The 26,647-nt window shown below is 46.8% G+C and overlaps 2 protein-coding genes across 7 annotated transcripts in view; both read right to left on the bottom strand.

Annotated features, from left to right (window-relative positions):
* plxnd1 (plexin D1) overlaps positions 1–9,949 on the bottom strand; it is a 61,317-nt gene extending 51,368 nt beyond the window's left edge. Inside the window, exons 1-4 of the mRNA XM_076100076.1 lie at positions 8,640–9,949; positions 6,498–6,674; positions 1,895–2,026; positions 1,261–1,361 (exon numbers count right to left, since the gene is read on the bottom strand). Of these exons, the coding sequence (XP_075956191.1) occupies positions 1,261–1,361; positions 1,895–2,026; positions 6,498–6,674; positions 8,640–9,851 (1,622 nt within the window). The 5' untranslated portion in view covers positions 9,852–9,949. The remainder of the gene's footprint in view (positions 1–1,260; positions 1,362–1,894; positions 2,027–6,497; positions 6,675–8,639) is intronic.
* Positions 9,950–11,992: 2,043 nt separating this feature from the next.
* tmcc1a (transmembrane and coiled-coil domain family 1a) overlaps positions 11,993–26,647 on the bottom strand; it is a 40,500-nt gene continuing 25,845 nt past the window's right edge. For all 6 annotated transcript variants that reach the window (XM_076100100.1, XM_076100118.1, XM_076100128.1 and 3 more), the window contains exons 5-8: positions 18,219–18,476; positions 17,296–17,987; positions 15,522–15,657; positions 11,993–14,243 (exon numbers count right to left, since the gene is read on the bottom strand). In XM_076100100.1, the coding sequence (XP_075956215.1) occupies positions 13,929–14,243; positions 15,522–15,657; positions 17,296–17,987; positions 18,219–18,476 (1,401 nt within the window). In that variant the 3' untranslated portion in view covers positions 11,993–13,928. The remainder of the gene's footprint in view (positions 14,244–15,521; positions 15,658–17,295; positions 17,988–18,218; positions 18,477–26,647) is intronic.

A 26,647-nucleotide genomic window follows, 5' to 3' on the forward strand; every position in this document is an offset into this window, starting at 1 on the left:
ACCATCATCACAATCAACGCTCCTTTGTAGAGGGATAGAGAGGAGGACAAGGGCACTAGCTCAAAGCTACTGGAAAATACGAAGGCGAGGAAAGGAGGAGGAGCGGGGGGGGGGTGGGAGAGCTGAGGGCAAAGAGAGAGAGAATCACAAGGGTAAAAAAAATAAAAATGCAGTGAAGCGAGAAAAAGACTGGGATAAAGAGACGACACATAGTTAAATAAGGATAGGAGACAAGGAGATGACAGCGAGACAGTCCGACCACACACACACACACAAACACACACACACACACACACACACACACACACACACACACACACACACACACACACACACACACACACACACACACACACACACACACACACACACACACACACACACACAACTCTCATCCGTTCCACTCTTCCAGCTCTGAATGGCCCCTGGCGATGCCAGAGCCTCCAGAGCTGCAGCACAACTCCTCACAAAATGCACTATCTCGCCTGATCTGCTTTAATCACCAAGCAACCAAGCAATTGACACACGCACATGCAGACAACAACAACACACACACACAAACACAAACAAACAAACATAGCCGGACGCCACACGTTGTAGCCAGAGAGTCGGCCCTGAGAGAGCCACATTAATCACAGTGCGCTCTCTCACTCGCTCACACTTCAGCCAAGTCACTCCTCGCTGGGCGCTCCCAGCCTGTCAATCCCTCCCTAAACTACCACGGAGCCACGGGGACCGCTCAGAACTATGACGTGCCTCCCTCGGACTGAGGCCTAATGAAAAGCAAATCAATTGTGCTTTTCCAAGCCCCAAAACACGCTCCCTCACTGCCAGGGCTCATTCAGCCGAGCGACATTTTGAAATTGAGAATGAGGGGTGATGAAAACCGGCAAACCAGAGTCAGTGTTTTTTTTTCTTAATCGATTCAAACGCTAAAAAGTATGAAAACGACAAGCTCAAATCGTTTTATTCTGCCAATCAAGCTGATCTTTTACTGCTTCAGAATGAGCAGTAACTTATGTCGACCGCTCACATGAACAGCTGCAGCGTGATCACTGCTTAAATATAGACAGAAGAGATTTCCACCATTTCTGAAACACTTTAAAAGGATGTGGCATGTGCGTGACACCGGAGCGTATGATAATTTGGTTGAATTATACGTCTTACTGGCAGCAGAGGAGAGAGGCTGAGAGCCGTAGCGGGGCATTTTAACTGGATGGATGGAGAACAAACAGAACAAACTGTGTGTGTGTTTCTCACCGATTCTCCAGAGTACACCAGCCACAGTGGGCGTCGCCTGCTCCCAAACAGTCGCCGCAGCTCCTCCACTGGTCGCAGTCTGCCACCTTCACCCTCAGCATCTACACAGCACAAACACAACATTTTAAACACACTGTATTTTAGACAAAAGATTCATGCAGGCCTTTAACAAAGAACCGGTGCTGAAACAATTGACAGAAAACAACAATTCTGATAATCAAATCGTCATTTCTCAAGAAGAAAATGTGGTTCTAGCTTCCTACATTTGAGCATTTGCTGCTTTTCTCTGTTTTGCAACTGAAATATGTTTGGGTTGTGGACTGGTTAGGTCACCTTGAGCTGTGGGAGAACTACTTAACTGACGTTCAGGTGCATTTGCGCTGTACGAGGTGCAGCCACATCCTGTCATAAAGCCTGACGTATTGGTTTGGAAGATGCGACACCGAAACCTATTGAAGGTTTGAACACATCTTGCGCCGCAAAATATGCGAGTGCTCAGCTAAATCGAGGCGAGGAGGATTCGCTGGATGTGAAATGAGGTCTGATCGTTGTTATTATTCTCCGTGCCGACAGAGGTGGGGAGAATCAATAGACGTCCTGAGAGCGGAGCCGTCGCCGGCAGCCACATTCTTACATGGTGAGACGTCATGAGATAAAGGAAGTTGCCGTCGTTGGGGTCGAAGGTCATGATGTGGTGGACCGCCTCGCTGGCGGGCAGCTTCAGCATCCACTGATTGGCCACGGTCATGTTCGGCAAGAGGGTCAGCTGTGAAAGAGACATCAGAGCAGAGGACACAGGTTGGAACAGATGCAGAACGTTGCAGTAAATATTTTCCTCAAGGTTAATTCAACCGGGAAAAGTTAACTGAGCGACATTTTGCTTCACAAAGAGAACTCCTCAAATATTTGAGAATTGCTCGAAATAAGCGCAGCAGTTTTTCTGTTGATCAAGCAACTCAGTTCAAATTCAGAGCCAGGTGTTTTTTTCTCGGAAGAGGCAGTTTTTTTTATTTTGATTCACTTCCTCCACCTGCTTTTGGCAGCGGATTCATGTCAGCAATCCACATCGTGATCACTCTTCTGACTCTGAGGCAACTGCTACCGAGCAATAAGGTGTTTTAGGAAGATAAACATTCTTTTGTATGAAAACTTTAGCTCTGAACCTGACTGAGATACACAAGTCAGCACTTATAGATTCATGTATTTACATGCAATAGCTGGCAGATTCTGTTAATTGTACTTTTCGTCATCACAAATGCTCCTATGTTCTATTTCAAAATATTTTCCAAGCCTCAAACATACAGTATTTTAGGAGGTCCTTTGTTCGAGCTGTGCACCTAATCTCGTTTTGCCGAGTAGTGATTTATCTACGCGCTGCCCTTCCTGCAGCTCCAGATAATAAAGCGGGTGGCATGTTCTCACGTACGCACACAGATATGCGCACACACACACACACACACACACACACACAGAGCTATGTAGCAAAAACAAACTGTGCCGAGTGAGACTTCCTGTCACGCAGACAGTGAAAGCTCCCTTCAATGGAGACATCCTGAGGAACTGGCAAACTGACCAGCATCTGGTGACAAGCACGGGTTCCGTCACTTCTCCATCCGCTGAGCACACAAACACAGAAAGACACACACACACACACACACACACATACAGACACACAAACACAAACACACACACAGACACACACACACAAACACACAGACAAACAAAACTATCACCACCCACTGAGACGCTGCTGGTTAATGTTAAACCAGAGCAGACAGAAGCTTAGCAAACCATTGGCTTAACCTGTGATGAGGGGCATTATCTCAACCTCCAAATATCACTGTTGTTTTTATAACACCACTTACCCATCTACACACACACACACACTTCTGCCGTGGAGATAGCAAAACAGCTGTGCTATGTCTTCACCCCACACCCGAGAGACTGCAAACACATACGCTGAGTGACACAGTGAGGAGCTGGTAAACAACAGCCCACACACCTGGACAGGGAGCAGAATAGGAGCGGAGAGGAGGAGGAAGAGGAGGAGGAGTGAGGAGAGCTGTGGCCCAGTGCGCCACCAGGTCAACCAACAAAACACCTGCTGTCCTGGCAGGTCGCTCTGACTCCATTCTCTGTCTATCTGCCTGGAGATGAAAGGCCCTATTCAACTAAGGAGTGCTCAGCTGCTGTGCGCTCATTCACAATGTACGTGTGTGCGTGTGTGTGTGTGTGTGTGTGTGTGTGTGTGTGTGTGTGTGTCTGTGTGTGTGAATGTGTACCTGGGTGTAAAGGAGAGAGAATAAAGACATGGTGGGACAAGAGGGAGAAAGAGATAAAGTCTGTTTGTTTGCAAAAATGAATCAAAGGGCCCTTTTATATTTGAGACGGAGCCCGAGAGGAGACAACGAAGCGACGAACTGAGAAGTGGAGGGAGTGGATCGACTGCGGGAGTAAAAATGAGTGAGATAATAGGCGGTCACTGCGAGGGGCAGAAAAATAGAAGTCAGCTGTAATGGGGGAGGGAGAGACTTCATTAAGAAATGCATGTAATTACAAATTACTTCACTGAGGGCCCTCTCAAAGACAGTAAAAGAGGCCTAACTTAATCTCAACCACTGTTCCCCTGTGTTTAGCCTGAGCCAAACTCACAGTCAGAATCACATTACACACACTAACAGCACCATTAACCTCTGAAACAGCTCTATCCTCAGGGCTGACACACACACAGAGGCACAGACAGACGCTGCCACACACCCCCTCACACACCCCCTCACACACACACACACACACACACACACACAAACAATAAAATACGCATAAAGCTAAAAAGCACAGAGTATGTTGTTGCCCAAGGTCACACTAAATACCATGCGTCCTATATAACGAGGTTGCCACACTCACACACACACACACACACACACACACACACACACACACACACACACACACACACACACATAATCACAGGGTATGCGTTCATCTCTGAGTAAACACATGAAATCACTAAACCACTCACACTGGCCTACAGACAAAGTCAAACACCTAAAAACACAGTCAAGCCTGCAATCAAGCAAACAGACACACAGTCGCTCACACCAATGTTGTGCATCTGATATAAACCATACAGAAACTAACTGTATGCTAAGCGGGGGCTAAAACAGCGCCTTCATCTGGGGAGGAAGCAAGGAGCTCTTTAAGACCACCCCTCCAGCTCAATGGTTTTAATGTAAAAGGTACCGGCCTAATGCAAAACAATAGGTGCAGGTAGCTTTTGGAGTAAGTTTATGTTTTGTTTTTTTCCCAGACAGCTGAGAAGCAGCTTGTGGCGCTCGCAGGCAGGCTGCTTCTCAGCTCAGCTCGGTCAGGGGTGACCAGGAATGTTGTTGAGACAGAATTAAGGAATGCCCTTAATTGAACGGGATAAGTTTTTTCCCAAGCCGGAACCTCTGCAGATGTTGAGGAAGCAGACCAACACACGGAGTCATACTTCGTCAGCCGCTCTTGTTAAACGGCTTTCTGATGATCTCTCAGACAGTAAGCAGGTCTGAGGACCGTTAGAGCACATGATTAGGACTACTTAATGGGCCGTGATGGGTCACGGATGAGTGGGGGGGCACAGTGGTGACGGGGCTGAGAACCTACGAGATGAAAGCAGACATTCCTCCATGAGTGTCTCATCATACACCTATGTTTGGTTTATTGAAAGACTCAGCAGCCACATTAGAGCAGCACAACTTTTACAGTTTCCAAGCTTGAGGGCTAGTTCACATTAAAAAAATATGAACTTCTTTTAGTGGTGACCATCTGCTGCAGCTGTGTTTAGACCTGAGGTAGTGTTAGTTTGGAAATGTTTCATTCTTCGCTCAACCACTATAGAAGCACTTGTAGACTCGATACTTGTAGACATTTCCCTTCATTTCCTGAATCAACTAACGTTGATGCTATTCATCCTCTGCAAGACAACACTTCACTCCCCAGATCGACTTGATTTGAACTAATCCCACAGTATCGAGTTGCAATAGAGAACCATTAAGAAACTAATGTTACATTAGTGAGCGAAAGCTGGGAAATATGATATCAAAGATTTTGTTCACAAACAAAAACTATTCAACATGTTCAACAAAAAAAGAATTGCAAAAAAAGCGAGACTTCTTTAAGAATCTAAATTTAAAGTTTAGGACGTGGGACTTGTCAGTCTTGACTTGGGTATTGACTTGGAATTGGCTGAGAACTTTGCTTCTCTTAACTTGGGACTTGAATCGGGACTTGCCTGTGTTGACTTGGGATTTGACTCGTAACTTGCCCGTCTTGACTTGAGACTTGACTTGGAACTCGCCTGTCTTGACTTGGAAGTTGCCTCTCTTGACTTGAGACTTGACTTGGAAGTTGCCTCTCTTGACTTGAGACTTGACTTGGAAGTTGCCTCTCTTGACTTGGGACTTGACTTGGAAGTTGCCTGTCTTGACTTGGGACTTGACTTGGAACTCGCCTGTCTTGACTTGAGACTTGACTCGTAACTTGCCCATCTTGACTTGAGACTTGACTTGGAACTCACCTCTCTTGACTTGGAACTCGCCTGTCTTGACTTGGGACTTGACTTGGAACTCGCCTGTCTTGACTTGAGACTTGACTTGGAACTCTCCTGTCTTGACTTAGGACTTGACTTGGAAGTTGCCTGTCTTGACTTGAGACTTGACTTGGAAGTTGCCTGTCTTGACTTGAGGCTTGACTTGGAACTTGCCTGTCTTGACTCAAGACTTGAATCAGAACTTGCCTGTCTTGACTTGAATCTTGACTTGGGACTTGACTTGGAACTTTGCTCGTCTTAACTTGGGACTTGAATCGGGACTTGCCTGTGTTGATTTGGGATTTGACTCGAATCTTGACTGTTTTGACATGGAACTTGACTTGGAACTTTGCTTGTCTTAACTTGGGACTTGACTCAGGACTTGCATGTGTTGACTCGAGACTTGAACTTGAATCAGAACTTGCCTGTTTTGACTCAAGACTTGAATCAGAACTTGCCTGTCTTGACTTGGGACTTGTCTGTCTTGACTCGATACTTGAGGGCAAAGACTTAAGACCTACTTGTGACTTTGCAAAACAATGACTTAGCCCCACCCAAGTTAGTGTGTGTGTGTGTGTGTGTGTGTGTGTGTGTGTGTGTGTGTGTGTGTGTGTGTGTGTGTGTGTGTGTGTGTTTGTGTGCTGCTGGTCATTCTCATGTGTCTCACCTTACGAAGTCGTCCATTACTGGTTCCCAGAAAAACCACAGTGTGGTTGTGTACATTGTCCACAGACACTGAACTGAGACCCATGTATTCAACCAGAGGAAGGGCCCTCAGGGACCTCCGCAGGGCCAGAGGGTGCTGTAGGTGGGCCGCACCGCAGTCCAGCTGCTCGGGCTGCAACTACAACACAGAAGAAATGAGAGTGAGATCAATGCTCATTAGCTCGCATATGGAAGCACACACACAGATTAGAGAACGGCAGAGAACAGAGCACAGAAAGAGCGCCGCATGATGAAAGCAAAGTGGAAAACAAGAGCTGATAGTAGCTATCACAACGGTGCCGCTCATTCCTCCAAATCACTTTTTAGACATCTCAGAATACTTGAAAGGGGCTTACAAGGGTCTTCAACACTCATAAGACTCTGCTTTTGTCAAATCCTCAGCAGGCAATGATAAAACATTAGTGCCATGCTTCGATGAGCACCAGGATCTATTGGGAATTCTCTGAATATTTCAGAGCGTGCAAAAAGGCAAAGCCAAAGAAAAAAAGAAAGAAAAAGAATCAAGCAGAGTGGATATTTGTAGAGTCGTTTCCCACGGGCCCTTATGCTCACGGCCTTGTGTCTCTTATCATAAATTGTGTCTGGCTTTCCCTCAGTGCTGGCCTTCAGACTGTCGACTACAAACAAAAAAAGATCACATTTCAGCGGCCGTGGCAACATAAATGTGAAACTTAAGAAAGACTTGCTTTATTCTGTGAGTGGTTTCTTTACTGTAGTACTCGCTGAGTTTGCACATTTGTCGTATTTCTGAACTGCTTTTGATCTCATATCTGAACTCCAAGCTCTCCCAGTGCTTTTTTACTGTTTCTTATATTATCTTATTTGTAATTCATGTTGATTGTGGTAAAGCCAAAGATAATTTCACACAATCACGCTGTTTCTAAATGACTAACTGACCAACATTACAGCAAGAGAGAAAAAAAAAAGTAATCCCCTCTACAACCACTTTGAACTGAGCTGTTCTGTCTATTTCAAGACGGCCAATTGAGATAGTATTCAGAAAAACTGGTCACGGGAGAAGTGGCCCCCGGGGCCACAGACGACAAGGCAGTGCCAGCGTGGAGGGCAACTTCCTGACCTGACAGCACAGTGGTCACACGGCACAGCCTCCTTTGACCTCAGCTACGTCTGTCAGAACAACCACAGTGGAAAAAGATGGAATTTTGAAGGCATTCCTGTGACACGGTTGCAAAGCGTGCTCGGTATAAACGGAAAGTTTCCTTCAGGGCAAATGTTCTGTTTTGTATGCGAGTGGAAAGCCTAAAAACAAGATAACATTCAGCCATGTGTTGACTACAAAGCCGCCCTTTTATTCACTAATATTGTGGTTCGTTTATAGTTACCAGCACACACTCCGGGAAAAAAGAAAAAAAGAGACATATGTCTGAGGTTTAACTGGAAAACAAAGAAGTCTTTTGGCCCCTTGCTCTTTTCATATTTGATAAGACAGGGAGCTGCTGGATGCGAGGGTGGTTTCACCCTTCCCATAACCCCCAGCGCAGCTCGGGAGCATCTCTCCAGATATCATGACCTCTACCCGTGACACGGGAGATCCTCTCTCCAAGTCATGAGCCTCGGGCCGAAGCAGGATAACTGGAAACTGGCAGAGATTCAGCAGTCATGAGTGTGTTTATGTTGAACCGTGTCGATCAGAACTCATGTAAGGATCTCCATAAATAAGGACTGTTGCAGGTTTATTATGGTTACTAATCACACTCAAGCTCCAATCTTCATCATCTCCAGGCTTTGTCTGATGAGGAAATGTCCATTTTTAATCAAAAAACGCTTACAAAAATCCTAAATAAAATCATAACATAAAAAGAAGTGCAAAAGAACTGTTGGTGAGGTTAATAAAGTGTCACTTATTCTGCATCATCAAGATACTGACAGACTCAAACAGAGACAAATTGCCTCAATTAGTCGATTACTTAATTGTTTCTGTCAAATTCGACTTTTATGTCCAATGTCACTTAATACAATTTACATTTTTGCATAACACGACCACATACAATCAAATGAAGCTGAACTACACTCATTTCAAATGTAATATTTCTGTGTTAAAAAGAGATCTGTGAGCGCTTACCACCAGGTTTCCCTTCTGGATGCAGGCCGCCCCGGAGCCCTGGATGACGCTGTCCAGCACCTGGACGTCGCTGCTGGGAGAGTTGGAGCAGCTCCGGCGGCCTTGTCGGATCTTCTCGTCGATGTCTCCAAACTTGAACGCGCACAGGGCGGACTTTCTGTCCGCCTTGGTGAACACTCCGAACAGGTACGGCTCCGAGCTCCGCCCGTCGTCCGCGTGGATCTCCGCGGGGTAAACGGACAGCAGCCGGTTGTAAATGTTCCCGTTAAATCCACACTGCAGCGGCATCTGGATGTAGGACTCCGTGAGCTTCCTGCTCTCCGGCCCGCTGGGCTTTCGGGAGTTCTCGGTATCGAGACAGATCCGGGCGAGGATGCTGTTGGGCTGGCTCTCCTTGTGGCCCATTTTCGCGTCGTTATTGAAGGCGATGTAGGAATAAGTCTTCTGCATGAACGCGTGGACGAAGTTCAGCTTGTTTTTGGTCTTAACGTCTTGTTTGATCTTGAATACGTTGTCCTCCGAAGGGTTAATGTCATAGGTGAACAGTCGGGATAGATCCTTGATGTTCAAGGAGCGGATGGCGATCTCCGGCGTGTTTTCAAAGCGCAGGTCCTCCTTGCTGTGGTTCTTGGGGAAAAACTGGGTACCGGCCCCGGTGTAAGTGGCCCCGACGAGGAGCCGGGTGTTCCCCCCGTGGCTCCTGAAGATGAGCCCCACCGTGGACGCGTTCGGGTGATTGGCAGCGATGTTTAGCATGCTGGGGAAAACCGTCTTCTCACCCTGGTGCGGGAACTCCACCGCTATCTCCGAAATATTCTCCATCTTTCGGAGCTCACAGAAGCCCTGATACACGGACCCACACACCACCACGACCCCTTGCTCCCGGTCCAGCTCCAGGAGCTTGTTGTGGTTGTCCGTAAGGGATTTGGGATGCTCGCACGGAGCCTGTGGCAGCTGCGGCGCGTGGCACAACAGGTTGTCCTCCACCGGGCCGGTCCTCTTCTCCACCTCGACGCTCAAGGTCCCGTTAAGCTGGTAGACGGTGTTAACGGTGGCCAGGTAGACCTTCCTGGACACCGGGTCCACCGCGAAGTTATTGGTCTGATTTGGAGACGCGAACGCCTGTTGGACGTGCAGCGCGCTGGCACTCCGGCGCGTCTCCAAAGCCAGGGCGCCGAGGAGCAGAGCAGCTATCGCTATCGAAGGAGGCATTTTTCCTTCTGACCGGCTTCCGCGTGTTCTGTGCCGAGGGGTGCATTGAGCAAAGACAAAATTGTGTTGTTTGTTCCTACTGCGACAATCCGAGAGGAAAGGCTGTTTCCTGCTCAACGCCTGGACCCAGAATGACGCGATAAGCGAGTCGTGCTTCCTTTTCAGGCTGCCTCCTCTGTCCCTCTCTTCCCACCGCGCAGCTCAGCAGCCTCTCTCCCGAGGCGCACAAGAGCCACAATATACCTCGTTGATATATATATATATATATATATATATTAAATGGTCTTTAAACAATAGAGATCAAATAGTTATTTGTTGATTTGTTGATGCGCAATTCCCGGACATTGTCATGCTTCACAGAGGTGATCAAAGTTGTTGGAGTGATTTTTTTTTTTTGTCCGGCTTATTAAAAAATGTATTTCTTAATAAATCATTAATAAAGTAGCCTACACATTTGGGTAACATTTGGACTCTACTGGGACAAGTCTTAATGCCACCTCCATTTATAATTGTACAATTATTAAATGTATCTCACTTATTTGAGCTAATTTGACCTGAATGCCACTTTTTTCATTCTGATCCAACTACAAGAACAAATATGGGTCTAATATTTACTAGATGTTAAATATGGACTTATGTGTGTTATAATGTGAGCTCATCCTATGAAGTCGTAATGACCATGCAGCCCGCTGTTTCCTTCAAGATGGGCCACTTGAATCTCCGTCCCCCCCAGCGTGGTTCCGCTCGTCTTTGGGGTTAATGACGGGTCACCGTCCCACCTCCTGCAGCTCGTCATCCCTCGGCTCCCAGATTAGTTCTGCAGATCCGAAGGGCTCCGTTTTGGGCACATACGGCTCGGTAAGCAGCGTGAAAGTGCTACCAGATGGGCACATCAGCGCACCTTTCCGGTTTTTGACATTCAAATCCATCCAACACAGCTTTCTTGCGCTCTTTACCTCATAAATATTCAAGCGCAACACATGCACCCCACCCCCCACCCCCACACACACACACACACACACACACACTCAGAAATGCAAGAATATTTAGCAGTTTTTTTTGTCTCTGGATGACGTGTGCATATGCTCACATCTCTGAATAGAAACGAATGACCGCGGATGTGTCAGACACCGCATTAATCAGTTCCCAGGCGAGCCCGAGAAGTGTTATCTCTGAATACACGCAATAATTAAAGTCGATGCTAAATCGTGCGCAATCGATTGTGCCTATTTACTGTGGACTCCTCTGGGGGGCTAAACTCACTCTCTGCTCTCCGCCGCCACTTGCAGCTATCAGCGGGGCAGATAAGTGCGCCCCGTGTTTACCTTGGCGCACAGCCACGCGCATCAAAATCTGGCGGTGTATAGAAGAGGAGGAACGCGCTCTGATAAAGTGCAACATAATGAACCACCCCCCCCCCTTCCTCCCCAAAAACTGCACAGCACACTGAATGAACCACCAACAGCCTCAACACCGTGCGCGCGCGGTTGGGACGCGCGCACACGAGGTCCTGCGGGGACAAGGCTCGGTGCGGGGCCAAAGCTGTCACCATCAGATATCACCGGGCGAGGTGTGACCGAGCGCTGCGGTTTGGTGCTGCTCAATCAAGCGGCGTTCAACATAATTAATCTAAATGTGTGTGTGTGTGAGAGAGAGTAGAATAAAGTGTGTGTGTGGGGACGTGGTCTCTCCTGTGTGTAATGAAAATATTGTCCCTGGTGGCCCAGCACTTTGACTGTTGGCAGTAAGACTGCGGTTAAAAGGGGCCTCCCACCCAACCTGTTTCCTTCAACCTGTTTCCTTCCTGATAAGGTGCAACACCTTGTGTTCAGACCTCCACCTCCCTCATATGGAGGACCATTCACACAAACTCAACAGAGCCTCTCACAGACGTTGGGGGGGGGAGAGCACAAGGGGCATCCAAAGCAAAATATCTCCACCTAGTGGCTACATGAGGAACCTGCATGAGGGGACTTTTATAAAGGAGATTTAGAGCACTAAATATGTGTAGCATCATCCCATCCTGCAGTAATTAATGCCCAAAAGCAGTCATGCACCCCCAACAACAACAACAACAACAACAACAAACGCAGACATGAATTAAAACACGTCACTTTTAAGAAATAGCGATGACTCATGAGTTAGTTCGGGAATGCACTTTATTTATTCCACACTTACAAAAGGACATCAGAAGGCACTGGAATGGTTCAGCACACAACCCCGACATCATTAGGTGTTACTGCGAGGCCAAAGGTCAGTTCACTCTCAACTTGTCTGCCGCGGCGGCGAGATCGAAACAGATCGACGAAATCTACCATTTTAACTGCATGTTTGAGAGAAGTTCCTCTGTGGGATTTTTCTTTAGACGAGGACGACAGCGATCCTGACCTGAGTCAACTCCTCGTATCCCGCCGAGGCTCTTCCTCTTCTGTCTGAAGAGGGACAACCTTTGAAAGTCTCCATCGAGAGGTTCCTCAGAGCCTCAGCCTGACTTGTATGTTATCTAGCCGTGTGCTAAAGTGCAGCTGTACAGTTCAAAAAAATGATCTCGCTATCTGTTAGGAAATCAGCTGCACAATGAACTATTGAACGCAGCGGGTCGCGTCGTTGTGTCCTTGACTTGATGAGAGAAAGAGAGAGTATAAGAGAAAGACTGGACGCCCAGCTGAGGAACACACGTCTGAAGATCTGGATTCAGATTCTCCAATACATTTTTTTTCACTCGCAAATGGATACATCCTTGACATTCAGGAAAGACATTCACGACATATCTGAATAGAAGCAACCCCTGCTGAGCAGCCTCCTCCTTCATTCGCCTCAGCTTAGACCCTTTGGAGGCCCAGGGGTCTCCGGGTAGACGAAGGTTTGGCACTGGGTGACCACCACCGTGAGACGGCGTACTCGTAGAAAAAGAAAAGACGGCCAGAGGAGATAACAGGCAGGTATGAAGAGGACAATATCAGTGTGCATTTGACTCACATGGCAGCGGGGACGACTTGCACTGTGGATATAAAGCAGCAGCATTCCTGTTCCAGCTGAGATGGAGCTGGATAAGCACCAGAAGTCTCTCTTTCTCTGACCTGATCACATCAAATATGGCGGGTGGTGGGAGACAATTATCCTGGCTAATCGATTTTACTTGGACAAAGGCCTTTTGTCATTGCATTTAAACACAAAACTGGTTCCTATGTCATTTTTCTTAATCAAAAACAAAATGCAGCATTGTATAGCTGTGCTGCAAATCTGGCAGACGCCTAACAATACCCAGATCTGTGTGTTTATGTGTCGTTTCTACGGTAAGCTGCATTCTGTCTTTGTGTTTCCGTTATAATCTCCCTTATGAAACAGTTTTTCTTGTTTTAATAATAGAAACAAATAAAAAGGAAATAAGTAAAAGCACGTCGATTAGAAATGGTAAGGAAGCACAAACAGTCTCCGGCCATCACGACTCTCAGAGGTCCTGGTCGGTCCTTCAAAAGTGTTCTGTATGAACCAATTTCATCACAGCAAGAAAGGAGTAACTCCCAGGAAGGTTTTTCAGCCATGGTTGAAATCTACCAATCACAGCAAGGAAAGAGTTCTTCTTCCACGGTATCACATCTGCACGTCTCTACAGGTGGACCGGGCCTTTGGAGCAAATCGCCAGCCCAGTTTCCTGACTTACGCTCCTGTCATGTAGAGAGAGAGGAGCGCAATGCTACATGATGCTGAATAAAATAACGCTGACAATAAAAAATAATATTATTAGAAATAATTACATTACAATTGATTAAACGCTAAGATTTAAAAACAGTACAATGCTGCATTCTGAGGGACAGCGACACAGTAGTTCATTTTCAGAAATGTAAACAGTCTCGTCCTTCCTAAAAGACAATCACGAGTGTTCTCCACTTTACTCCGCTTCTTCCACTTTTGCTCGATGCCGTGTCCGAATGTGCTCGGCTGAGTGTTCGGTGCGCGGTCGCGCTGGCCGTTCTAACGCCGACCGCACTCTTCAAACTTCCTGCGCGATCGCAGCTAAAGTTACATCACCTGGTGTCAAAAAAAGCAACGCGTTGCTGGCTTTTCTGTACCAGGTCATCCCGGGGGCTGCAGGGCGCGGTGCGTGAACCCCGAGAGGGCGTCCCAGTTTCTCCACAGGAAGGCCAGCAGGAGGATGAGGAGGAGGGTGGTGAGCGTGCGCGAGCGCGTCCTCATCAGCGGGACAACGCAGTTGGCCACGGTGGAGACAAAGACCAGAAGGACGGCCATAAGGGCGAGCAGCACATTGATGAGTTTTCCCAGGAGGGTCCGGGCCGTGGCATTTTCCAGCCCCTCCAACTGGACGACCTGCTGTTGCTGCTGCTGGAGCTCCATCTTAGAGATCCGGGTCTGACACGCCTCCAGCGCCTCCTGCAGAGGAAGAAGCAAAAGGAAAATCTGTCAACAAAGTCACCTTAGAGACTAGAGAACTACAGCCACAACACACTCAGAGGCCACTTCACTGGACTGCATTATATCAAAATACGATTCTAGTATTCCTGCCGGTTCCACTTCTCAGTATAATGCAATCCAGTTCAACACCACAGCCTCAATCATTGACAGTTAAATTAATACCTGATCACAACTAAATATTAGTATCTTAGTTAAGGCAGAATGGATGTCTGAGCTGTTGTATTTGGGTTGCATTAGACTTCACAGGTGTCCCTCACAAGAGTTAGGGTGTATATGTCATAGACCTCTACCGCCCCCTGCTTTTAAGGAGAAGAACTGCAGCCAAGGGGCAACTTAGCCTGTAAATAGACTTCATGCAGGCAGACACACAAACCCTGAGCCGTGATGGACGACAGGAAAGGACAGAAGTAATGTGAGTCAATGACAAGGAAATGTCTGTGTTTTGAAGACAACAGAGGGGACGATGGACAGACTGGATTCTCCGTCTCATCTTCCTGTTTACAGTGTCAATATGCACAAATGAGATCATGCCTGTAGCTGCTACGTCTCGTCTGAGCAGACTTAATTAGCTTAGCACTACTTAAAAAAGCAAAAATAAAGACTGCTAAGCTCTCTTTAACACTCGTCCTTGCAAGACCTCCAAATGGACACGACTATAGAACGATACCAATACTGAAAGAAAACTACAGATATAAACCGTACTTATGATTAAAACTCAAACATTAATCACAGCTAACGGGAGCTAGCTGGTTAAATCCAGGAGCAGTTGTTGAGCGTGCTAAGAGGTAGAGAGTATAGGCATTAGTGACAACACCACCGTCATTAGGTGACGTTATGGAAGTGAAAGCATCACTGTGAAAATAGACTTCTGACATTTGGAAATAAAAACTACCACATACGGACAAAAACAACATGTTTAGCGGCTTTCTGCGTCAGTAAAAATGTTCGCGCATTGCCGTCTCCGTATAGATTGTAATGCAGTTACTTGTGTGTTTATCAGGAATTACGCAACAGCTTTCAATGACTCAGCAGCAGTGAGGACCAGAACCAGTTAATTGAACACTTTCTCTTCACCCTCTAAACATTCTTATCATCACTTTCTGACACTCCATTTGTACGGCAGACTGGTTTTTCAAGCAGCCAATTTAAATGACAATGATTTGGACTGAACTGATTTTTGGGAGCCGTTAATATATTTGTGACACGTGCTTGTGGACGTCAGCCTGGAGGACAGACCTGTATGTCTCGGGCTCTCTCGTTGGACTGGTAGGCGATCTTCTCCTCCATGCTGGCCAGCTCCTGCTTCAGGTTGAGGATCTCGTTCTGGTGGAGTTCTGTCAAGTCGTTCAGCTGCTCCTCCAGGCGTTCACACCTGAACACACACACACACACACACACACACACACACACACACACACACACACACACACACACACACACACACACACACACACACACACACACACACACACACACACACACACACACACACACACACACACACACACACACACGCACACACACACACACACACACACACACACACATACATGAGAGTCTGTGGCATAATTAGCTTAGACAAAGAAGCAGGAATTAGCAGAAACAGACCCTGAGGACATCTGACCACACGGCACCCGACTGAACGGATGACTCGCCCTGACAAGATTAGAGCATGCTTACTCATCTGCCGATCCAACTGGCCAATCAGAGAGAGTCAGCAGAGTGAGAGAGGCCAGTGGGAGGCACCCAGCAGGAGGAGAGCGATCTAACTGCTGTGTGTTTTGGCAGGATGGACGGCATAGGACAAGAATAGACTTTAGACTAAATCCATGTATGTTTGTCTGAGTTTGTTTCCTTTTCAACTGATTTTTACTGAATATTTTAGGTCGGTACGATAAATATTCTTGATTAATCGATTGTTTTTTTGGTCTATTACATGTCAGAGAAAGGGGAACGTCACGTCTTCAAAACACAAAAGTGTTCAGTAATTATTATAGAAGACTATGAAAACCAAGACGTATTAACAAAACTGGAACAAATTAATTTCTTTGATTTTAAATAAGAAAAATACTTAATTAATCATCAAAACTGTTGCAGACTTGTTTTCTGTTAATCATGTCAGCTCTATGTTCATCACTCATATTTTAGGCTGTTGTTAGTAATGGAAACGATGGATTCATCCCTGAATAGCTATTCAGACACATGACTTTATGAATGATTATTCTCAGGAGGCTGAAAAAAGCTCCTTAGTGGTCGTTCTGTTCTGGTCGCTATTATTTTGGTCTTAGAGGACAAACGCAGACGGCTCTGGACATTTTAGGGAGAAAAATGCTCGTGTTTCTTTTGCTATGTAAGCTGCTCACTACATCCCCCCCCCTCCATTGTCCTGCCCTCTTTATCTTTGTGCCCTCTTGTCAGGACATTCTGGAGGAATGTGAGTGTGTGAGTGAGTGTGTGTGTTGTTTTTATAAACCAACTGCCCACAGACAAACCCAAAACAAGAGCTGCACAGAGACGTCTGAGCCGGAGACGAGATATGCAGAGCCGGGACACCACCAGAGATCTTAAAGATCAAAGCACTGAGAGGAGCTGTGTGCAGGTGTGTCTGTCACTTCTGACAGAAGCTAGTGACATTTCTATCAGTGTAAACGTGAAAGCAAGTTGTCAAAGCAAGAGTTAGCTGTTGTAATAGTACTGGTTATGCGGGATACGTACGCTTTGAGGCCGAGTACAAGAGCAGCACCTTTATGCTTTATGTTTATGTAAAGGAGGTCAACGTTTTGTTTTTATCTACAGCTTTGATAAAACTGCTCAGGAAAAGGGAGAGTTTTGCCCGAGATGATGCGTCAACAGCAGCACAGAGATATGAATGATCAGTGTTTTAGTGTGCGTTTCCAAAAAGAATAGTTCTTTCTGATTACACACAGTTAGATTTTTAGAGGATTTCCTGTACTAAACAGGAAGTGCTTTAGGAGCGTATGACACACTCTTGTAGTTCTTCTCCATGTACCTGAAGCGTTCCTCCTGCAGTGCTTCCATAACAACCGTGTAGTCTCTCTGATAGTGGCTCTTCAAACTGTCGAGGTTCTCCTCCAGCCTCGTCTGGCCCTCCCTCAGCTCCTGCACCTCCTGCAGCAGCATGTCCAGGCCGGAGCTCTGGCTCCTCTCCAGCGTGTTGCCCCTGGAACTCGGGGGACCTCCGGGGGCCCCTGTGGTGCTGTTGGCCCCAGCCGAGCCCGACGTGGCGCTGGAGCAGTCGTCCTCGCTGCCGTACCTGGGACTCGGCTGGAGGTGGTGCCCGGCGTTGCCCAGCGAACGACTGCCGGCCCCCGTCACGCCTTCCTCCACCGAGGGGTCGTCCAGAGAGTCTTTGAGCGAGGGGATGTTGTCGGCGCTGCCGAATTTGTTGCGAATCAGCGACGCGATCTCCCGGGGCTTGGAGACGACGGCCCCCGCGGCGGAGTGGGTGGCCTGGGAGATGCTGGAGAGGCCTCCCTTCACGCTGTCCACCACGCCTTCGCTGAAGCCGGTGACTTTGGCTCCGACGTCCTTCAGGCCCTGCTGCATGTCCCGCAGGACATCCTTGGGCTGGCGCGGGATCCCGTTGTGCTCCACTTCCCGCAGCTTCCGGTGGTAGTGCTCCAGTTTCCTCTGCAGCTGCTGGATGCTCAGCGCCGACTTCTGGTTCTTTTTCTCGAAAACCTGACAGCCACAGAACGGGTTTTGATTAGTGAGGGGAACAAGCATTACACTGCAATAACCCACTCCACTTTAATACATGTAGTACAAGTTCCCTCCCTCCCCCTAGGGACAAACAACATGAATCAACAGGTTTAGGGTTAATGCACTGATTGTCACATAAGCCTGTTAAAAATAGAATCCAAGACTAGATTAGTAGACACATGAATAGTTTCATGGAGCTCCTCTTCTCACCTGCTTGATGCGTGTGCTTTGCTGCTTGTCAGCATTGTTGGCCAGTTTGAGGTACTCGGCGACGTTGTCGTCCCTTGCCGTCTGCTCGATCTTGATCTGCTCGGTGAGCTTGAGGATTTTCTGCTGCAGCTGGGCGATCGCCTGCTTTGTGCGCTGAGGGTCGGGGGTGGCGTCCTCGCCTCCCGGGAACGAACCGTCCGCCCCGCACGACACAGCCAGGGGTGTTGGGCCGAGCCCGCTCACCTCCAGACGGTCGATCTGAGAGTTGCAAGAGGGAGAAGGGATGATGGGGGGGGGGGGGGGGGGGGGGGGAGGTAAAGCGTCAAGAGGGTGAAAGGAGGGATCGAAGAGGAAAATAAAAAAGGGAAGAAAAAGTGTGAGTTGCATATTGAGGATGTAATTTTGCTGACGGGGGCAAAAAAAAAAAAAAAAAAAGGCTTCTGCATGTCTACAGCCCGTCGCCAAAAAAGAGGCAAAATGAGACGATTGAAAAGGCAACTCGCGGTCAGCTGGAGGAAGATGCATGATGTCAGTTTTTAAATTCGTTTACACAGAAAAGAAAGTGGAAAAAGAAACTTGTCAGTACATCCACACACAACTCAACACTTGTCAATAAGTGTGAATCCACAGCTGCCAGCAGGTCTCTTTTTCTTTGGTTGAAAGAGCATCAGCCTAATCTCTACTTCCATTTGTTCAGGGAGCTACGATAAAGGACAAGACTGACAGGATATTAGATTTTTGTTCACAGTAGTTTCACAGATTAAGAATATTTGTCCGGTTGTTCAGACACTGACCTGATTTTGTCAATAAGCCACAGAGCATTTGTGTAAAGAACAAATAAACTAAACGGGAGGTTTTCCTGTGTTTCTTAATCTACATCAACCCTCCCTGAGAAGATTATGAAGCGACAGCACCTTCAATCACAAATGTGACTCTTGTCCACAGATGTCTCTGGGGACGAATACACAGAACACTGACACTGGAGCTGATGATGCATCGGGGACTGTGATCAAAATATTCTCCTAGAATATTCTTCTCATACAAAAAATAAGCAGCTGAACTTCACAGCACACTGCGGGGGCTCACAAGCCACCCAGATAAAAACAAACACAAAAGCCATGAAGGACCACGGAGACAGTTATTCACCTTGCACCACTCAGAACAGGCCACTAATACATAACCTGCATGACTAACTGATGACACAAACCACAGAGCATCCGGGAGGAAAACCAAACCTCCAGATTAAACAGTCCCTCTGACAGACTTTATAAAGTAAACACAAATGACCAAACTAGCTTTTTAAAATCTATTTATAAATAACTCCTCTTCACAGAGCAACACGCGCTGAAAGCCGCTCACCTTTCCATTGGTCAAACGGAGGAACTGTTCCCAGTGCATTTTCCCCTCAAAGTAAAGAGACTGAGTGTTTTCATCCGTGTCCTCGCGCTTTGTTGAAGTTCAATAGATAACTAAATAAAATCCGCGCCGGTTCCTCGGGGAGTTCCGCCGGGCTGCTGTGGCTCCAGCTCTCCGGGCTTGTTGTGAAAGTTGAAGCGCACCTGAAACTCAGTAAACCGGGCAGAGCTCGAAGCCCCGCCCCTTCCTCCTCCCCTCAGAGCTGAGGGATGACATCATCCTGTGAGCTGCACGGCAGGCAGCCGTCAATCACCCTCACCGGGAGCAGAAATAGCATTTCAACAACATTCAGACAAATAAGAATAAAGCGACAACTCTTAAGAACCGGCATTACTAACTGCTCTGTCTATCACTAATACTATTAGAATAATACACTAGTACTGTAATTAAGTACAATGAGGGATAGTTGTACTTAACTATTTAAGTATTTTATACACAAGCTACTTGATATTTCATGGAGTAAATGTGACAGTATTTACTCCATGTACTTAACAGCTATTGTTACTTGTACATACAAAATACGTTACAAGTTTACACATAAATAAAACCAATCAAGACTAAGATAAGGTACATCAAGATAATCCACAAACTTGTTGTGAGCCGTTTAAGGTAGAATTAAAGAATCATATTGTTCCATTATATTAGAGAGAAGGCAGACATCTCCATGGCCGATATCTCCAAAAACTAGGCAACTCCCACCAAAACAATCTAGAATGATTAACAGCAATACAGATAAGAGGAAACATAGGTATTTCTTTTGTTTTGGGGTGAACTGTCCCTTTAAGCTCTACTCAAACCAACCACAACTACTTAAACATAAATGCATGAATCATAAACCATGGTGGTTTGCGTTGTTCCAGAGACTGTCATTCATAATAGATCTTTTAACAACAAACAAACAAACGAGTGAACTACGTGGAAGAATGAGCAACACCAGACTGCTGATCAGTATCTCATACAGGCGCCACAAAAGAGAACGCTTGCTTTACAATACATTGAAGAATAATGCATTAAATGATTAAAGGGAGGAGTGACAATCAGAGTTAATGTGTGAAGTGGAATCCTTTAATCATGCTAAACAAGAGGCGACAGGGCGGACGTGCCTCTGATGTGAGACTACATCAGCTCCTAGCCTCTCTGTCTGGGTCTGCCAATAGAGAGGGCAAGAAAAACCAGTCTGACAGCACAATACACACACACACACACACGCACACACCTACACACAAAACACACACACACACACACACACACACACCTATACACACACACACACACACACACACACACTCCTTTGAGTAGAGGGAACACGTGATTCGGCAACTCATCCAAATTTAAGGCTATTGGGCTTAAGAAATGAAATGTTTTTGCATCAATTTGATCACTGTACGACAGCGTTTAACAGAAGAAGGCCACGAGTCAATTAACCCAACTACTGTTGAGTGCACTGTAAGTCTATACTTGATCAAATCCTCTTGACGGGCAGCCGAGGCGATCGAGTCAATCAGAGAACTAGAACAGCCTGCTGGGCCGGCAAAGAGAGAAAGAACTACGAGGGGACGTTTCACAGCGGCACCTGGTCTGCTCTCGGCTATAAACAAAACAGTATTAATAGCTTCATGGGGGGGGGCGAGCATGAATTAAGTGCTCGTTTCATCCATATGAGCACTCCATGGGGGTAACCGTGAAGGTTTCCCAGTTTGCTCATGGTCTTACAGATGACTCCATTATCTGAATAATTAAAAATGTGTGCCCTCTGACTAAAGGAATACGGTAGATAAAGAGGGCAAAGGACAAGTCAGCAGCACCCTTTGGACTGGAGTACAGCCTGCAATACAGAGTAGATAGAGCTCTTTGACATTGTGATAAGAAGGCCGAGTGATCTGTGAACACTGGCACCAAATCAACGGCCTCTCACTGATCAAAAAGAAATCCTCTCTCAGCAGAGGACCCACACAGATGCTCAGTCATGTGGTTTTACGAGGGTGTACCTTGTTTTACAGCTTACCTTCTTTATGACCGCTAACTGCACATTTATGATCTCATTTTGTATACTGCCAGCACACACGGTCATCCCCAGCGTTCTGATGCCACAGATAAGAGAGTGAACACACTGCCTGCGAGATCAGCGTCGTCCCCGAATGGTCGAGTTTTTCCGCGGCTAACCGTGCACGTAATTAAAGATGGCGAGCTGAAGGATTAGGCTAATTTGCAAGTGTTAACAGAGCCAAGCTGAGCCGCTGAAGCAAGAAGCGACAGGCACTGCATCACTGGAGCTGGTGTAGCCTAATGAGGGAAGCTGAGTGTGTGTGTGTGTGTTTGTAATTGGGGGGGGTGCCTGATCCCACTCTCATTAGACTATCAGTAAGAAAGGAAAACAAAAAAGGACCTATCCCCCACCGCAGTCACACAGGAAGGAGTCTGTTCTCACCCCACCCCTGTCCGAAAGAAACTGGGTCCGCCTGCTGGTGGACCGGGTTGTGCAACAGCCTCTGATCCAAGTACAGCTAGTGAGAGGGGCGGCCCTGACTTACCTTGGATCCAAGGTAAGTCAGGTAAGGTAAGGTGCCTGGGAGAAGCCAGACCTAAACACTCAGACCTGCGGCCCATACGTCTCACACAAGCAGGCATTTAGAAAGCATTACGGGGCTAATGTCGTCAGATATGCATCAGGCACGCAACCAGAACATCTTGTACTGCCCCATCTCGATCACTCGCAGACACACGTGTGCCTCAAATTCCTGCCCGCTCAATGTAGGTCATAGAGCAGGAAGTGGGCTGATGCTGTCAGAGTCTGTCCGATATATTTTTGGCCAACTTATCAGTTCTCGTTTCTTTGCAACCCCATAGCTTCAGACATGTCCCCCCCCCTCGTTTACGCCTCCTTTAAGTCCTGTTGAATGTATTTGTTGTTACGTCAGCTGAGTCCAGGTCCAGTAAATGTTCAGGGCGAGGGGAATTTGAACCCCATTGACTGCTGCTTATTGTTAAAAGATGAAGAATTGTACACCACATGTTTAAGAATGAAACAAACACCTCCCTGTTTAAGACTTACAGCTTATATAATGCTCTTAAATACAGTATTTAGTGTAAACACGGCAGGCATAAACCACAGCACTGAGCTGAGATTGTTTTGAATACAAACATTGTTGGTCTAGTTACACTATTTTCTTTTACGCAAAAACAAACAACTGTCATGCTCTATATGGTGAAGCTCAATTTGTATGCCCAAAAGTGCAAAAGTGCAGTACCTTGTTGGTCGTTACGCCTCGCATTCCTGTGATGTCAGCTTGTGTTTCTTGTGCCAAAGATGCAAGAGTGACACTACAACTTGAGGATTCTTTCTGGGAGATCTGCTCTGCTCTACACCTCTCCTATTACAGCCTTCTCTGAAGTATGGAAGAAGGTAGAGCACATCAGGGTTTCACCAGCAGCAGCAGGCTGGCTGGGTGTGCTGGTCCTCCAACCTTGCTTATCTACAGCGTGTAATATCCTCGAGCGACGGGACCTCGGATCCATGGTGGACGCTAGAGTCGGGGTTGGGAGGTGTACGCTTAGTGCTGCGCCTGAATGACGTCTGTGACCCATCCACCTGTATACAGTGATTATTCATTTTACAGCTGTCCGCTCTCCATTTATACCTGGTGTATCTCTCGGACCTTATCACTCGGGAGGCATCGAAGCCAATCATCTGGGACGGACTGAACTTCACACTCCTGATTAGTCGGTTCGATCTTTAACCCTGCAGTCAATCAGAAAGCGGTTGTCATAGCAGAAATTGGCATTACGTAGCGATCCTGATGTCTTTTATCAAACAGATAAAACCAGTTCATGGTGTGTGGTAGTAGAGCAAAGTGAGCATGCAGTGAAGTGCATGTGCCTCCATGGGGGGTTATTTAGGGTTATTTAGTTATCGAAAACATCAGTACATGTGACAAATCTCTTCCATCTTTAACCCTGAACTATTATTTTCCTGCCGACCCCTTCTCATTTCCTCATGTGTTCAGTTCCCACACAGGCGTGCTAAATCAAGCAGCGCTGAAATTCAAACAAAAGACTTAGTTTTAAATGTCTTTTTTTGTTTCCCCTTAAGGGGATCCAATGTGGCAACAACAAGCCCCATTCACCAGATATAGAAAATGACATAACTCCATGTGACAAGTGGCAGTTTACTCAACACATTCACCCATGAATTAGCACAAAGCACAACACAAGCTACTAATCATACACAACCCCCCCCCCCCCCCCACCACACACACACAGAGTGCAGGTCTGGAGAGAAAGAGTTAAAAAAAACAAAAATAAAAACAGGCTTTTCTTGGGCCCCTCTATCATAACAAAGACTTTCAATCCCTATGATTTCAAGACAAAATCCTTTTCGCACCAAGAGATTGGTCTCCTACCAGATTTCGTGGCATTAAAGGTTCTGAAACACCTTTAATGCTTTCAATACAGCACCGTCTTTAGTTCCAGAACACAGAACAACACTTTAAACAGGTGAGTAGCCACATGATATACGTGTACTGGATTCATGACATTAGTATGAATCATTGAAGTGAATAAAATGAGTCAAAACCTCTAAACACAAGTGATGACCAGGAGGAGACTCACAGTTGTGGGAGCAGGAAGTGGAGAGGTGTCAGCAGTTACCAGGTTGAGGATGACCTCCATGGCGGGGAGGCGCATGCGCGCGGCCTGGATTGGAAATGCTCGTTTGGTCTGTCTGTCTGTTTGCGTGTCCCTCGGGAGACGACCACAGCCAGGGGGAGAGAGGAAGAAGTCATCACTCAGGACGCTTCCCCCAAACAAAGTCCACTTGACTCAAAGTCCACCGGACAACTACTCCACTCGACAGCAAAGACGTAGAGACTCTTAGGAATTACCGGTGGCTTGATTGAATATCCAGAATCCATAGAGAGTGCGGTTCCTGCGGCAATGAACCGTGACTATTGATAGCTGCAGAGTCTAGAGAGTGTTGTGCTGCTGGTTCACAGAGCAGCCGCTCCTCAAAGCCCACGAGCACGCTTCAGTGCCAACAACGCGCTCAGCGGAGAAGCCTATGGAGCACACACATACGCGCTTCGCTGAGCACGAATCCTGCAGACAGAGTGCAGAGTGCATTGGTGGGAGAACAAGGACTCCTCTGGAGCCAAGGGTCTGTCTGATGCGGGTCTGGGGTGTCAGAGATGAGGCGGTTAATTGGATGAAGACTCGAAGGGGCGGGATGGCGGCGGGGTTAAAAGAAGGAAGAGTTTACTGTGAAGTTAAGTGTTGAAAGAGTCCGTCGGGGATAGGAATCCTCAGAGGGAGAAGAGAGAGGCAGAGACCCAGAGGACGGATGTGAGGGGAGCGAGGGAGCAGACAGGAAGAAAGAAAAAAAGGAGCCCACCAGGAGCTGTCAGTGAGAGGGAGACGGAGCGAGAGAGGGAGCAAAGGAAAGAGGGGTTGTGAGGAAGCTTTGTGAAGGGAAGCGGGGAAGTGGGGGGGGGGGTCTTTTCTTCTGTCTGAGTTTCTAGGCCAGCTCCGCTCCAAAACAGTGGCTAGTTCAGGCAGAGAGCGAGAAAAATCTTCCGCTCCCGCCTTTCAATTATCTCACAGTTTGATTGTCGCAGCCAATCAGCGTCCTGAGTGATCATGTTAAGGAATCTCTTTCCACTGCCCGTGTGCGCTAACGACCGAGAGCTAGACAAGAAATGTTTCCTTCTTCTTCTGCTGATCGATGGAAAACAAACTTGCACCCAAAAAAAAAAAAAGAAGAAAAAAAAAAATCCCAGATTACACAGAGCACACGGTCACACGATGATTACAAAGCTGCTATTCAAACCTGTGCATATGTGTGCACACATGACTTTAGCTTATGATTGCGTCACAGAGTTGCTTATCCACTGACGACAAATGTCCAACACGGCTTTGGTAATGTTCTTGCAATTTCACAGCAACAGCGTGGTGATCATGTTTCCTACAATCCTTACGCTTAATCCTGTTTACAGTTCATTAGCACCATTTGATGTAGGGAAATTGTCACGACCGCATCCGTACAGGTAATAAAATATCAACTACAACCCACCAGGTATTTTCATGTTGACATGAGGTCATTGGTGGTACACAGACTTGAAGCTGGTCACCTTCACAGCCTTAAAACACATGCAAATTCCTATTCAAATACTCCAACAAACACTATTCTTAGGAGCTTTGGCGCTTTTGATCTCCACGATAAAATCATTGTGTTTGAGAGCCATCACTTTCGAAAGTGTACAAACCAATTAGGGAGAAAGAGCAAAGCAGAGAGCGTGGGGGGTAAGGCAGGACAAGGGCCGCTAAAGACTTCAGTGCAGAAGCTGAGGAGAGGGGGGGGCGAGAGGGGAGCATGAATACAGGCTTTAATGAGAGCGCGGGAGGAGAGGGTAGGATTTAGGGAAAAGGCTGCTTATGTAAAGAAGGACAAACCCAAGTTGCTCGGGTGGGAATGTAAGTGTGACGCGTAGGTTTGACCCCGGTATCAAATCGATGTGACACACGGAGGCAGCCATGCAGCCATTTAAAGTCTGAGCAGGCTTAACATGGCAAAAGAAAGTTAAGGCTGAATATCATGTAAATTGGTTGCTGGAAAACATCGTATGATCAAGAGCAATCAACTATGTAAACAGGAAGTCACTGTAGCATCACAAGCTGGAACATAAGAGGAACATGGAGAAATATGTGTGCTTTGAAAGAAATATTTAATCAACGCTATAAGCTAATATTTATTTAGTGATGGGTATATTGCTACTTAGTCAAGACTTATAAAAGGAACAGCTGATTAGTTCCGTTTTTCTTACAGATGGCTTGACGGTCAATCATTAGTCACTTATGGGAAACCCACACTGGATCTTCCAACTGACAAGTTCCTTTCAGACACGAATGCATCACAATCATTCTCTGCTTCTGCTCTCATGAAGTCTAGGCCATGTGGGCCCCAGCAGCTCCCGTCAGTCCAGGAATACTCTTTCAGGGTGACTCAGCACGTCTTTACGGTT

The sequence above is a fragment of the Anarhichas minor genome, unplaced genomic scaffold, assembly GCF_050575085.1.
Source record: "Anarhichas minor isolate MPS153535 unplaced genomic scaffold, ASM5057508v1 ptg000003l, whole genome shotgun sequence".
NCBI classification, from domain to species: domain Eukaryota; kingdom Metazoa; phylum Chordata; class Actinopteri; order Perciformes; family Anarhichadidae; genus Anarhichas; species Anarhichas minor.